Here is a 15542-nt window from a genome sequence, read left to right on the forward strand (position 1 = left end):
CTGTACAACAGGTCGTACAGAAGAGAATTCCAAGGATGGTTAAGAGAGGCAACCGGGGCCCTTGGAAACTCCCAAGAGGACTTGCAGACTCCACTAGGCAGAGAACCAAGAAAAAAAGCTATCCCTGCTTGTCTCCAAGAATGGTGACTGTCAGTGGGGGATGGAGACAAAGGGAAATTTCTAGGATCCTTGTAAGATTAGAAATCCTGTTAAGGGGGGTTAGTTCAGGATATCTGGATTTTCCCAATGACCAGTATTAATCTTCCCGTTGCAGCTCAGGACAGCATTAAACTGGGAAACAGCCTCCAGTGGCTTTGAGAGATACAGGGAACTACAGAGAGCACGAGTGTTTATAGCAACATCAAAATGGCTATGAAGCCATTGCCCTTTGCATTACCCATTGCTTTTGTGAAAGAGGTTGGTCTGAGGAGCAGCTAGGACCAGGGCCTGCCAACTCATTTAAGTGTGGACTCTCCCACCCCCTTCCTAGGCTCCGCCTCACCACCCCTCCCCCAAGTGTACTTATGGCCCAGTCCTCACAGGAGACTTATAGACCGGGTTGGGAATCGGGGCGGGGAGCCTCGAGGAGCGGCAGACTGGAGCCAAGACACCTACAGGGGTGGAGTTCTCCAGAGACCCCCCAAGTCTGGAGATGGCACCCAGGGCCCCTGGCACCTCCCAAGGGAGGAAATACTCACAACAAGAGTGAATAGCTGGCAATCATCAGGAACGAAGCCCAGTCGCCATAGCGGGGACTTGCCCACCTCAGGAAGGTGGGCTGAAGCTTCTAGTTTATGAGACGGCTCCCCAGGGGACCCCAAAGGGAGAAAAAAGTCATCAACTACGTGTATTGTAGATACACAGATACACACATAGAGTACCTCTCAGGTTAGGATTTGTGTTTTATGCCACTACCAATTGTTGCCAACAGTGTCCTGACAGGAGAAAGACGCGTTCTATTCTGAGGGCTGCTGGTCCATAAATAAGTCAAAGTGGCCAGAGGCTTTAGGTCAAGGTGAGTTTATTGTCCAAATAGCATAACCTAATTGCATCCAAAACCATTTGCAAATCCATCTTTAAGCTGGTCAGAATCACAGGCCATTATTTTTTAAAATCACTTAACACTGAACAGACAGGACCTCTTAAAAGGCAGCTGACTATACCATGTCACCATCATAACCAATAAAACATTTTTTCCATACTTCCAAAAAACCTTTTGTTTATACTGATCATGCTACTTTAGCACTTGCTAGCATCCCGACCAAATAAACACCCACACCTCTTATAGAGTACATTGTGAGAGAATAACATTGACTCGATATGGCATCACACTCATTTTAAAGCAAAAAAAAAATTATAATAATAATAAAAGAAGTCCAAGACGAGAAACTGTAACTGAGAGAGAAAGAGATCTGAGGTACATGGTACAAGGGCAATGAACATAATGGAAAAAATCCAATGGCCCAGTGATTTGCTGGGGACTTAAGAGCTGGCCAACAGTACGAAACAAAAACCAATCAAAAAAAAAAAATGAAAACTTTTTTTTTTTAAGGACAGGCACCTGTCAAAATACACTGGATACTGCAATGGCTACAGTCAGTAAGGCACTTTTTTTCCCCAAAGTAGGCTGCAGGCAAAGGAATAAACATTGCAGCGACAAGCGTGCATGTGTACGTTTGCTGATGGCTTCTTGAAACCTGAGCCAAGAATCAGGTCTGATAGTCCAGCCAAGTCTAAAAGCAGAGAGACACAAATGTAGAATAGCTCTGGCTGAAAGGACTGTTCTGGGTTGTTTAGAATCCAGAATCATGAAAAGCCACGTGGTATGAGAAAGTCATAAACATCCTCCTGAATCTTCCTGCCCTATTTTGTACAAATGGGCGACAGCATGAGTGGCTCTTCGAAACTGCTCGGAGCCCACACCGCTAGAAGCCTGCGCTCATTCTATAGCTACGGTTTGTTGGCTTAAGGGGACTTTACTGTCTCAGCACTAATTTCCCTTTTAAAGCTATTCTCAGGGTTGGACTGTCTCAAAGATAAACAAAGAGGAATCCTTTTGGCTTAGAAGCCAACTGGCTTACTCAGACTTCCTCCCCGTTCCTACCTCCCATTCCCACACTACCAATATTATCTTCTTGAACTAGAAAATCATTATTTACATGATATAAGGTGCAAGTCTCTTTCTTCTCCCAGCCCTGCCCCTGTGGCCCATGGAGAGAAACTTCCCCCACCCTCTGTGAGCAAGTCATCCAGTCCTGCCTCATGCTCTTCACCTCCGTCCTAGAGCTCCCTCGGGGCAGTGTGGAAAGGCCCGGAGGGTGCCAGACCACAGGAAAGCTACAACCCCCTCTGAAGAGAAGCCCATCCTGCTGACAAAGGGCTGCTTCTGGCCCCGGGCTGCCTGGGAAAAGCAGCAGACCAAGAGTCTCCTGTACAGAGCACGTAGACCAAAGGGGATCTGGCTGTTGAGACATGGTGAGCTCTTCAGTGGGGTTCTGGGGCAGTTCCAGAATAAAGCCTCCTCTGAGACAAGCCCCTTTCTCTGAGGAGCCCTCCTGTCAACACGGGAAGACATTCTAAGGAGGGACCTGTCCCCTGCTCCCACCTGCAGGCTTCTTGGCTGGTGGGAACCTGCATGGAATTGAATTATGCTTAGCATATATTTTTGGCATACTAGGACTTTCCCCCCTGGGATTTGGCCAAAATAGGGGAAGGAATAAAATTTGGCAGGCTTAGGGGAACAATTTAGCCCCCACTGATGGAGAAAAAGTTAACAACAATGACCCAAAAAACCAAAAACCAAAACACAGAGAGGAGGAAGAACAGAGAGAAAGACAACAAGGTAGAAAAAGACCAGAATAGGTCTGGAACCCCATTTGTGGGAGGTGAGAAGGAGAAAAAAATCTGTGGGGGAGGGCTGAACTCCCTCTCACACGAAAACTCCTACCAAAGAAACCAAGATCTAAGGGGAGGGCATCAGCTCCTTTAACAAATCCAAGCTTCCTTCTTTTGTTTAAGGAGGGAGTAGGCAGAAAAGCCAAACAACCTAGCACCTTCCCATCAGCAACACCACACCTCCCATCACACCAGGCCCCGAGGACAAGAAGGAGAAAAAGAGCAGAAGGCCCCGGTGGCACCCAGGGCTCCAGGAAAACTGGGAAGTTGCAGACTGCAGGGAGAGCCTGTAGGCCTGTTCCCTTCCTTATTCGTCTGGTTCTGTTTGAGCTTAGGGACAGTCACCATTAAGTGACTTTGTACCTTGCTTTCGTTAGGCTCCAAGACTCCCAAGGACTCAGGGACCACACCTCCTTCCATTCCGTGTTACTCCTCAAGGGCCTGAAAGAGCGTCCTATGCAAAGTGAGCTCTTGACAAAACACTGGCTGCTCAGCTTTCCTCTCCAAAACTTCAGAATTCACCACCCACTGTCCTACCAGAAACTCCCTAGAATTTTAGGGTTGTGCTAACTCACCAAATCCTGAACCCTTCCAAACATACTTCAAGAGAGACTGACTCATCGGAATGGCATCTCTGCAGAGATGCAACCTCTTCACCTCCCTCCCACTCCCACTCCAATACTCATCTGCCCTGTTTGCCCCATCATGCCAATTCAATGCAATTTAAAACCTGAAAACCACCGAGTGCCACTTAGTAGAGGGGCTGGCCGGCCGCGGTGCGAGACAGGTGGGAGGAGGCACCCTTGTGATCCCGCATGCGGCAGAGTCATATGCCCACAGATTCAGACCTAGAAAAGCCTCTGAGATGATCCTAAACTGGGGATAGCCATGTCAGGGAAGGGGAAAGAGAGAGAAGCAGATGAAAGCGCTGCTTTAAGAAAGGGCCACAAGAGGAGGATCTCCAAATAGCCTGCTGGAATTCTTTTCAATCTGTCTCCTGATACCTGGTCCCTAAGTGCAAATTATGACTTCCTAGTTCACTGCATAAATGTTTGTGCTGAACATCTGCCCTGGGGGGTGGGGGGAGGGGAAATCCCTTGGTTCAATTGTATTTTTTCCATCATGATGAGGATACCGGAGTCAAAATGGAAGCCTAATGACCTTCATGACTGAAAAGGTCCCTGGGTGTCAGACCCAAGGGCCAAATCCACCCCACCCTCCACCTGAGAGGGGCTTGCAGCCTCCTCGCCGACTTCTCCTTTCCCTGCACTAACGGCTCCCAAGCAGAAACTATGCGGTTGTGAGGTATTATGAAAACAAAAATGTGAATCTTTTGTAGCTATTGATTTTGTCCAGTAAACCTGAGGTAAAGAATGCTCTGTCTTTGAAGAATGTGATAAGAGAGAGAGAGAGAGAAAACCAAGAGGAAAAAACAAAAAACAAAACAAAAACAAAAAAACCATGAATACGCTACCAGAAGAAAAACTATGGAAGGGCTTTTCCAGTACGAAGAACTCCTATCTTGACCACCTACTTCAGGACTTGGAATTTAAGCAGTAAAATAATATATTATAAAAATGTTTATAAAATAGCAGCACACTCTGTGAAACATTACAGCTAGGTACTGTTAATGTGAATAAGGATGAATGATCTTAGCTTCTTAGCAGCGCAAAAAAAAATAATCATAAAAAACTGAACACAATAAACTGAAAAATAAGAGACCCTTAGATTTTTCTCCATCTTCAACCCTCATACTACGAAACAAGGCAGAATCTGTGTATAAAATAATTCTTCAAAGCAGCCCTGTTCTGATTTTTTCTTTCTAACTTAAAAAGGCAAATATTTTAATAGCTTCATTACCTGTCAATTATAATTGTGCAAAAAAAAAAAAAAAAGTTGTTGCTCCAACCTCTTCGCTAACTGAATGCCTCTAAGAAGTGGAGAGGAAAAAAATTCAAGTACGCTGAATACAACTTTGCAATGAAATTAACGAAAAAACGGAAAAGGGAACAAAATGCCACACTCTGATATTCAGCTGTCTGTCTGCACCAGCAGTAACTTTTCTTTCCATGTCCAGAGGAGAAGCATATAGGTGGGAATTAAGATCCTTCTTTGCCACCAAAACGGTAACAGATCTTTGTTTGTAGGCTTTTTGGAGGAATGTTGTGATGGGAATGTTGGTGGAAAGGGGTGTCTCTTGAGTCCCGGTAGGGATACCAGAACTGTGTACCAGAGAATGTCAGATACCAGAAGTGAATAGTCCCCCGACTTGGGGCAGGCGGGGAGGAGCACAGGAGAAGCAGGGAGGAGTCTATTCAGCATGACTTGCATAAACCATCCCATCTATCCCTCGGGAACAAGTTTTCAAAGTGCTTTTCGAATGGAATGGTTTATAACAATGCTAAACTGTGGACCAGACATGCCAATCAGCACCAAAAATCAGTTTTTTAATAAAGGATGCCAAGGTCACATTACCCTCTTGAATACATTAAGAGAAAATATTCCATTCCAGATCCCACCCTTGGTCTCCATCTGCCTCCATTTCATATGAGTTTTGGTTATGGCCCAAAGCGAGATTGCCCCTTTTGATAAAAATATGGTGGTGTCTGCAATGAACCATGTTTGGAAGAAGAAGCAAGATGTCACAAGCACATGAAACCCAGAATCCAATCACCTGTGTCCAAGTGGCAAAATACAACATCTCTTTTAGGTAGCAGCTACTGTAGACAGCAAGAGATCATAACTAGAGATTCAGCTATGCTCCGGACTTAGTAACAAACAGGTGGTCGAGAACAAAGGTGCTTCTACATCCAAAATGGTTCAATCAGGTTGAGAGATTGTTTTGTACTCCCTCCCCATCGTGTCCCTTATTTCTAATTCTTTCTTGAGTTCATTGCTTTGCAATCTAATCATGCCATAAATGGCTTACGCAAGTTCCTTGAAATTATCCTACAAGGGGTGTGTACATGCTAGTTCATAACATGAAAAAAAAAAAAAAGCCTCCTCTAATTTGTTCCCGTATTTGCAGGCGTACATTTTCTCTAGCTACTCTGCAGGTTTTTCTGTAAGCATTTTACTATTACTTTTAACATAATCAAACAATAACTGTTCGCATATACAAGGGATTCCCTTCTGTTGTACTTCAAATAGGCACCAAATGCTTTTAGTTATTCCGTTTTTATAGGACCTTTTTCTCTCACTTCTAAAAGATCTTTCAATATGATCTAGGTGGGGGCAGATTTTTTTTTGTTGTTGCTTTTAAAGTTTCATCCTAAAACATAAAGAACAAAACACAACCAGAGAGAAGGAGAGAGCAGATGTGAACGCGTCTCTCCCATTCGGCCCGACTTCGTCCTCACAGGTCAATATCCCGCACGTCCGTAGGGGTGCTGGCCTGGTCCAGTTCATCCTCCGACTTGGACCCGTCCCCCTGGTCCTGACGGAACTGCTGCAGGCTGTTGAGCAGCACCACCTCAATCTGCTCCTGGCAGGCTTTGAGGCAGTCCTAGAAGGAGAAGGGGTCAGACCAGAGCTGTTAGCAAGATCAACAGTGTGCAGAGCATTTATGAAGAAAATATACACAATGGAAGCCTCACGGGCTTCGTGCCGGTTTCCCAGTAGAAAGATGTACTCCAGCAGAGCTGTGGGACCACACTGCTCCAAGTGGGGTCCACAGCAGGCAGCATCGGCACCCCCTTGTGGAAAATGCAGAATCCCGGCCCATTCCAGATCTATCGAAACAGAATCGGTATTTCAGCAGAAGCCCAGCTGAGACAAACACACATGAGAATCTGGCCAAGATGCTGAGCCCTTTACGGACACACCGCACCCGGTAACCCCAGCGCCAACTGGGGGCTTTCTGCTTGTGGACCCTGGGAGGTGACAGAGAAACGGCGAAGGCCAGCACCGCAGACAGAGCCACAGAGTCAGGCAGGTGTGGCACCGGAGGGATGGATAAGAATAGAGTGCACTGAACTGTACTCAGAAACTGCGGAGGTTCTTAAAAAGAAAAACGCCCGGTTTTCTGCTTTACTTAACCACCCTCAATTCTCATAGAACTACAACACGAATGTTGACAGAACTCTGGACGTTGCAACTGTCCAATTTGGGAATAAGTAAGAATTTGCAACATTGTTTGATATTAGTCTATATTTGGTAGGGAAAATTCAGAGTTAAGTTTGCCCCAGGCAGAAGCTTCTGTTAGCGGGGTGCCTGTGGAATGCGCAGCAATTCATGGGTGTCACGAGGGAGGGGCTGGCTCCTAGCGGCAAGTGGGCTAAAGAAAATCGCTCTTAGCAGATATGCTCCCCCCCCCCCGTCCTCTGCAACGCTCTGTTTCTGCACTCAAGCAGCATCTACATATGGAAAATATGTTAGATCGACTCCGCTTGGGTCTTCCCACAGCTTAATCTAGGCTTCCCTTGTTGTTGTTGTTGTTGTTTTTAAAAGATTTTATTTATTTATTTGAGAGAGAATAAGAGACAGCACCAGAGAGAAGAGGGTCAGAGGGAGAAGCAGACCCCCAGCTGAGCAGTAGGCTTCCCCTGTTGTTTGTTTCACTGTGCAATTCTCACTGCCTGGAGGCTACTGTTTGCCAAGCACAAAAGCATTATCTTTATTTTCTGAAGATCTAAAATAAAGTTGGACCGAACTACTCAGGGACACAGTTTCCATGCCCCAATGTTCCATTCCTATCTTGTCCATTCCACGTTTCAAACTACAGCTTTTTACGAAACTGAAGATTAGGAACAACAGCTGCTAAGGGCAGAGATGGAGTATCACCCAGCAGGTAAGACAAATGAAAACGGAGATAGTATTTGCGACCCGCCCCACCATACTTGCAGGGAGCAACGAGGTTATTTCACTTCTCGGATCTGTTCCCCAACTTGTAAAATAAGGATGAAAAACACTCATAGGGTAAAGGTCAGCTCTTGAAATAATCTATCTCAAGTGCTAAATTCAGTAAATGAGCCCCATTTCTTGTGAATAACAAGAAACCTGTCCTGGAGTCTGAAAGAATTCTTTCGATTTCTTTTTTTTTTTTTTAAAGATTTTATTTATTTATTTGAGACAGAATGAGAGAGAGAGAGAGAGCACATGAGAGGGGGGAGGGTCAGAGGGAGAAGCAGGCTCCTTGCTGAGCAGAGAGCCCGATGCGGGACTCGATCCAGGGACTCCAGGATCATGACCTGAGCCGAAGGCAGTCGCTCAACCAACTGAGCCACCCAGGCGCCCTCTTTCGATTTCTTTAAGATGAGATATGGATAAGCATTTGCTCCAGATTGCTGAAGGCAAGCACCGTGTGCCTGGCAATGGGAGTGGAGTGTGGAACAAGACAGACAGAACCCAGCGTCCGAGATCTCTGGGCCATCCTGAACAAGCTGAGGGTCAGGGACTGGCAACATCTCTCAAACTACTGTGGCATGCCCTGGCCACATCCTCTACCCTGTCCGATCCCCTCACTATCGACTGGAAACCTTCCCTGGGCTCCTCCTCCAAAGCCCACGCCCAGGGGTTGCGCTCCCAGGTCACTGACCACTCGCCCCATGAGCTCGGGGCAAAGGCTAAAGGCACTTCCATTTCAGTAGAAGGTATCAGAAAACCCGAAAGCCTTACAATCGATAAAGAAAACTGATCTTAAATAAAGATAAAGCTGGTGTGGGCAAACAAGGCAAACAAACGACTATAGGTAAACAACTCTCAACTCTCCTTGGGAAGGTCGTGCATCAGAGGTGGACAGTGGCGCCCACGGTCAGTTTTCCTTCCAAAGCCGGATTAAGTGGCTTGTTCTCCATTGGAGCACCATCTGAAGAAGCCGACTTGTTCTGAGAGGCCATGTTGGTGGCATAACACCATCCTCAAAAGCCCTGTCTCATGTCTCGGGCGCCCTCTGCCCTCCCTCATTCCCCTGAACTCCTCACTGAGAACTGAGGGGCTGCAGAATTGAAATGAATATTAGTTTCTTCTTTCTTCTTTCTCGCAGGGAATAATGAGTTGAATCCAGCCAGTGGTGATGGGATGACCCTCCGCTACAGAGGTCCTTCAGGAGCTGGTGGAGGTTATGTTTAAAAGGAGGCAGGGGGAATGTGTCAGAACCCCTTCATACCACAGGGACGGTACCCGCATGCTTGCCTCCATGGAGGACAAATCCTATCCAAAGCATACGGCATAAAGAGCTTTTTTTTCCCCCCCCTGGAGTATTATTAACATATGTGTTCTATTGATTTAGGGTGTGGCATAAAGGGCTTTTGTTCTCTAAAGAAGATGGCAGGATTCTCAGCTGATTGAGGGACTGTGTGTGTGTAGGGGAGGGACAGACAATAGCTCTGAACCACTAAATTCAAAAAGAAATGCCAGTCAGGTGTCAGCAACAAGTCCTCTTTAACAAGACGGTTTCCCATGGCACAGCCATTTGGTGAAGACTCCCTGACGTGAAGGTGAAGGTCGTGTGGAAGACCCTGCCCACCACCGAGAGCCCTAGTGCCTCCTGCCGATCCTGTCCAGCTTTCCTTCCTCTGAGGCTGTATTTCGGTGCCATGGGGAGGTCATCAGGGTCAGCCCACCTTCCATCCCAAAAATATGACCAACTCAGGACTCCATGATTATCACTGCATTAGCCACACCAGCATCCCTGAGAAAGATCGTCCTCCACACAAGGAGACAAAGCTCAAGAAAGCGAAAGAACCTGATCTGGGGCCATATTAGAGTCTTTGCTTTTGGGACACCAGCGATTCTACAGTTTCTGGCATTCAGCCTTCCCTTCCAGCAGCCTGAAACCTCAAAGAATGGTTCTAGAGAAAACCCTACAGGGAAGGCTGGGACATTGGACAGTCACTTCTACTGGACTTTCAGAGCCATGGGACTGAAGATAACATGCCTCAAGTGTCACATTTATGTACATTCCAGCCAAGAACACGCGTACCAGCTTTCCTGAATAAAATGAAGGGAGGTTTCATGTAAAGCACTTTCCTCGGCCCTGTTTTCATTTCAGTCTAAATCGTGACTGACGATGGCCAGCTCTTGATCTTTGATAACCTCCTACTTGAAGTGATAAATGACTACAGCAGTTACCCCAGAAATGAGGGACCCTGAACTCCATCCCCGGCTCTCTTCTAGATTCATCTGCGACAGAGCGGGAAGCTAACGCTCTCTGGGCTCAATCATGTCCCTCACTCCTGGAAAGCCCTCTGGGGCCTCGGCCTAACTCTCCTTCAGGTTCCCCTTCTTCACAGCTCGGCTATTATCAGCTTGAGTTTTAAGTGCAGATCACCCATCCTTAACTGGGTAAAAAAACTTAAGGGCAAGTGTCTGTCTTGCAAGAACAATGTCAGTCTACTCTGTGATGGTGGAGACAGAGATATCATCACGCCCCCTTCCTGGAGACAGAACTCACTCCCTGTATTTTAATACCCTCCTTTAGCATCGTTAGGAACCATTCTTGGACTTGCAAAGAGCACAAGAATTTTCTGTGAGCTGATGGAAAGTGAAGGGAGAGGGAAATGTGTGGTGGTGCTGTTACCTGAGCCAGACATGCCCACCCAACACAGCCCCGTTCCTGCCCAAGGAGCTCCGACTCGCCCGAGCAGCAGGGCAGGATGGCGCATGGGACTGGGGTGGGGGGAGCGGTGACCTGAGAGAAGGAGGAACCGTGCCTCAAACCCAGCAGGGCGCTTGGTGCTGGAAGGTCAAGCTGAGAGAAGGAAATAAAGAGGGGAGGCAAGTTCAAGGGCCCGAAAAGAAAAGGAGGCAAAGCTGGGGAAGAGCAGAATCATAGTATTTCCAAAGGGCAGAATCACAAGACGCCACACAGTGGCAATTACAGAGTCAGGGGATTTGGGGGTCTGAACGGCTTTTGGAGCTCAAACAGCCACACGCCCTCATTGTACAGCTAGAGAACGGAACTGAAGCCGGCTTGTCCCCTGGTTCCTTCGAGTTAAAAGCTAAGCCTGGCTTTAAACGGGCAAGCCTCCAGCTTCAGAACTCTTTCCCCTAAGACCCTCTGCTTCTTCCCAACTCTAAGGAAAGACATACAGGGCAGAGAATCTCCAAGAAAGGGAGACGTAGCCCCAAGGAGCTGGTGGGCAGGGGAGGGGGGGCGGGTGCACTGGACAGCTCGTCCAGTGAAAAGATGCTACGTGCATGCAAAATGCAGCGGCTCTGGGACCTCTGCTTTCCGGCAGCCTCCGAAAGCACCGGTCATTGTGTTAAGATGCCCCAAATTAAGCTGATTAAAAGGAAAGCCATAATGCTCGTCTGTCAGCCTGGACAGGTGGCACTCCACAGTACTGGAGGTCGGGCAAACCTCCAACTCCGATGATCATCGGCTCCCTCCCTGGCCCCTGCCCCCCAGCCCGGAGCCCTGACAGCAGTGTTTGTGATCGCCAGCTCGTTACACGGGCCTCCGACTTCCTCTGCGTGCTGGCTCGGGCTCTGCGCCCTGCACCCTCCTCGGCCTCCATGAATGGGCTGACGGAACTCCTACCATTAGCCCCCAGTGTAACTGCATCACGCCATTGTCACCACACACGCACTGCACTCAACAGGGGGACAAAGGGCTGAATGAGCCCCAGACCCGCGGCCAACTCAGGCAGAGACAACTTAGGAAACTATCTCATTCTTCCTTTCTTCACAGGCTGTTTGGCTTATTTCCTTGCATACCAAATGAAGCCCGCAGAAGAAATAAGGCAGGAGAGGGAAGCATGAGCCTCCAGTTCGATTCCGTCCCCCTCCCCGCGCCCAGCCTCCCCTCCGGCCACTCTTCACAAGGTCCTTGACCACAGGCCCCGTCAGGTCCACAAAGGACAGCCCCAGCCGTACGGGGGCCCTCAGGAGAAGGTGTGCCGCGAGCGGGTTGGTGCCGCTCACTAAGGAGGACAGAGACACCAGGCTGGGGACCCGGACCAGAACATGGAGTCAAAATCAAGACTTCCTCCCCTGCACAGCGAATGGGTTTTCAACAGCTCACTGGCAACCACGATCCTAACATGCCAGGATGACCCTAAGGCAGGGGTATCCTAAGTCTTCTCTGGGCGTATTTAAGTGCTGGACAGAGTTTTGATGTAACCCAGGCAGAAAAGGAGGAATATAGGGACCAGGGGACTCGCGTCCGCCTCCGTCAAATTATCTCCCAATAGCTTCACAGCATGGTCGTGGCCCGTGAGCCCGACTCCCGCGTTTTTATCAGTCATTTTGTAAAACTGCGTCACGTGAAGGCGATGTGTTTTGCTCAGGACCCTGGCATGTAAATTAAGGCTTATAGGGCTTTCCCAAAGACCTGGGGAGACCGAAGACTAAGAAACACACTCTAAGCCCATATGCCTGGCCTTTGTGTCCTCCGTTCCTTCCTTCCGGCTTCCCTCCCTCTCATCAGCATCATTCCCAAGCCTCTGCCAGGGGCTCTGGATAAAGAGCACAGTAGAAGTTGGGTCCTGTTCAAGAGGCTCTGTAGACAAGGAACGCTGAGATAAATGCTGGCACAAAGCACGAGCCGAGTGCCGAGGGGACGGAAGAGGAACCCCGAGTCTGCCCGGCAGAGAAGGGAAAGGTTCACCGGGGAACCAGGACGCTCGAGCCCTCCTCTCAAACTCACCCTTGGCAACGGAAGCCCCGGTAGAAGTTTCCCCAAAGCCAGCACCGCCTCGCTGGCTGGCGTCTGTTTTTAGCAACACTTACGACTGGAAGGAAAAAGTACTTAAAATATACCACCCTCTGAGACTTTTATTCCCTGTAAAACTGTCAGGCTTCTCACTCAGCTTTCTCTTTGGAATGAAGCGTTTCGGTTTATTTTGGCAACCAGACGGAGCAACAAAGACCGACTTTCTCAGAGCCGCCTGGGTCCCTCCAATCAAAGCTATCTGCTGCTGGCTAGTGAGCCGGAGAAACTTGTCTGCCCGTCTCAATGGAATCCAGGGGACCCGCTTTCCCCGGTCCGACCCCTGACAATGCGTGGAGAGAGAACACCATCAGCTCGAGGAGATCACAAATAGCAAGGTGCACAGGGCAGGCACAGAACTGTAGGGACACCAGGTCCTGGTTCCCATCTGTCCTATTCTGCCGGAGCCAGCGTAACAGAACGTGGTCCTGGGCACCTGACTTCTCCATGGGAGAGTTCAACACAATCCTGTGGGCATTTCAGAGCGTGGGTCTGAGAGCATATTGTGTGTGTGCGTGTGTTCTAATTGTGGCAAAATAAACTGAACATAACATTTACCATCGTAACCATTTTTAGGTGTACGGTGGCATTCAGTATATTCCCTTGGTCATGCCACCATCTCCATCATCCATCTCCAGAACTTTCTCATCATTCCAAAGTGAAACTCCATACCCATTAAAGAACTCCCCATTCCTCCCACCCCCTGGGCCCTGGTAACCCCGATTTTACTTTCTGTCTCCATGAACTCCACTATGTGAGTTATCTCCTATAAGTGGCCCCATATATGTGTCTTTTTAGGTCTCTTTCACTTAGCATGTTTTCAAGGCTCATCCATGTTGCAGCACGTGTCAGGATTTTACTTCCTTTTTAAGGCAGACTAATATTCCACTGCACATACATACCACATTTTGTTTCTCCGTTCCAAGGACATTTTCTATTGCCAAGTGCCCTTTCCAGGAGGCCTGTGTTTCACATTAGGCCTAGTGAGCTCCTTCCTCTGGGTTGCTTTCCTCCCACATTTATAGTTCATAACACTTCAGCATTCATTTGCTGATGATCTTCGTTTGCTAGGATTTTGCATGCTTTGCTTTTGATTTCCCCTACAGTCGCCGAGTTCCTTGAAGTCAGGAGCATCATCTCCTATTTTCCATACATGACCCACCCGTCCCAATTTCTGCCTTGGTTCCATCTATGCTTTGTTCATCGTGCAAGTCTTCAACAAGTGAGCCTTTAATAAATACTTCCAGAAACAAACAGAGAGTAAGTGCTTGCAACACATCACTTCTTGACTTATGACATGGTAAATGGGCTCAGGAAGCAAAACTTGCCTCCCTCCAGATACTAATGCTTTCTGAATTCCAGTCCTTTTCTTTTCCTTCACTTTGAGCCTCAGGACTTCAGAGAACACGGCCTGACGGATGGGAGGAGACCTATAGCACTTGGAAGTCAGGCACAGGTGGCCAGCCTTGCCCAATGTTGCTCAAGCCTTTTTACTAAGAACATTCCTGGGGGGAGAGTGAGCAAGCCTCTGGGGCCCAGAGGTAAGCTTAGAACTCACAGAGGTCTCAGATTTTTATCTGAAAAAGTGCTATGGAGTTTACATTCTCTGTTCATGCTTGGTTGTTAATATTAAAATGTTGAACCAGAGGCCCACTGGTAAGAATGGGGCACACATGCATCTCCAGTTCCACAGCTGGGACGTATGAGACCTCTAGCGGCTCTCGTATCCATTTGACCCAGTCTGATGGCTACCTTGGATGCACTGGCTACATAGTGTCTGAAAGAGGCAAGCCGTTTCCCTAGTGTAAGAGGAGCCACTGGTTTGCAGTCTTGAAAAGCGGCCGAAGAGACTCCGTGACACTTCAGGAGTGACCTCTGTCCATTTGAAACCAGTAAGGGGTGATAAAGGGACATGTGGGAGAAGGCCAGAGACCCACAGAGCCACCAGCCAATCACGACAGGTCTATAAATATCTGAAAGAGGTTACAGTGCCTGGGGGTCAAACTGTTGTCACTGACATTTTTGTCTCTGGGGGTTGAGGAAGAGCCTGTCTTAAGCTGGTTGCTGTTGGGAGTCCCTTTTGTAAGGCAGCCTTAATAGGAGATACTCAGAAAAGGAAGGAAGCTTATCATTTCTATAAATGTTAAGTTCCGACCCAGATTTGCCTCTGGAGGATCAGAAAAGCACTCTTCACATGACGCACACTGGAAGGGACTTCGCCATCCGTATTTCGGAAACCATGGAGTACATGGTAGCGCAGGCCTTTGTGAAAAGCCTGTTTTGGACCTAGAATTTGAAAAGCATATCTAAGAACTACTTCAGAATAGGACCCCGGGTTTGTTCCATGAGGCCCTTCACCACCTCCCTGCACCACTTCCTTGAGATGGTAATAAAGGCCAAGGCAAAATACAGACGCAGAGGTGAGAAAGCCAGCAAGCTGCAGCCTTAGGCTCTCGGAGTTGTCCACGTTCTGTTCAGCATCCCCGATGGGCCTGTAAGCCACGTTATCTCTTGACTCAATCTATTGCCACAGCAGGGCATTCGGAATCTCCCTGGAACATCCAGAGGGGGGCACGGTGAAGTCCCCCTGCATCTTGAGCCTCTCCATGGTGACACAGGAGGGCCTCCCAGCTGACAGGCCAGTTGTCTTCAAAGCAGAGGCTTTCTCAAACAAAAAGAGTCAGGGGCTACAGCAAGAGTGGAGCCAACGTTTCCAGGCGGGGAGTCAGAGCTTCCGGGTTCCAGCCCCAGTTCTGCTGCTGCCCTCCCCCTCCTCCAGCTGGCTACCTCAGCACTCTCTGCACCTCCCACAGAGAGCCTCCCGCTGGAAGACGCTGGAAGACGCAGGAGCGGCCACTCTGACCTCTCAGAGCCACCCTGGCTCAGACCTTCTAAGGACTGCAATTTCCTACCAGCTGAATCAGAGCCTCACTTGACCCTCGTCTCTCAAGACCTTTCTTCTAAGGAGCTTCAAATTCTGGCAAGCCTCTGGGCA

At 48.4% G+C, this 15542-nt stretch overlaps 1 protein-coding gene across 1 annotated transcript in view; it reads right to left on the reverse strand.

The window, feature by feature from the left end:
• Nucleotides 1-1004: 1004 nt before the first annotated feature.
• The window catches only part of CCND2 (cyclin D2), a 30226-nt gene continuing 15688 nt past the window's right edge, over nucleotides 1005-15542 (reverse strand). The window contains exon 5 of the mRNA XM_021690518.2: nucleotides 1005-6400. Within this exon, the coding sequence (XP_021546193.1) occupies nucleotides 6251-6400 (150 nt within the window). The 3' untranslated portion in view covers nucleotides 1005-6250. The remainder of the gene's footprint in view (nucleotides 6401-15542) is intronic.

Source organism: Neomonachus schauinslandi, chromosome 5, assembly GCF_002201575.2.
Source record: "Neomonachus schauinslandi chromosome 5, ASM220157v2, whole genome shotgun sequence".
Taxonomy (NCBI): domain Eukaryota; kingdom Metazoa; phylum Chordata; class Mammalia; order Carnivora; family Phocidae; genus Neomonachus; species Neomonachus schauinslandi.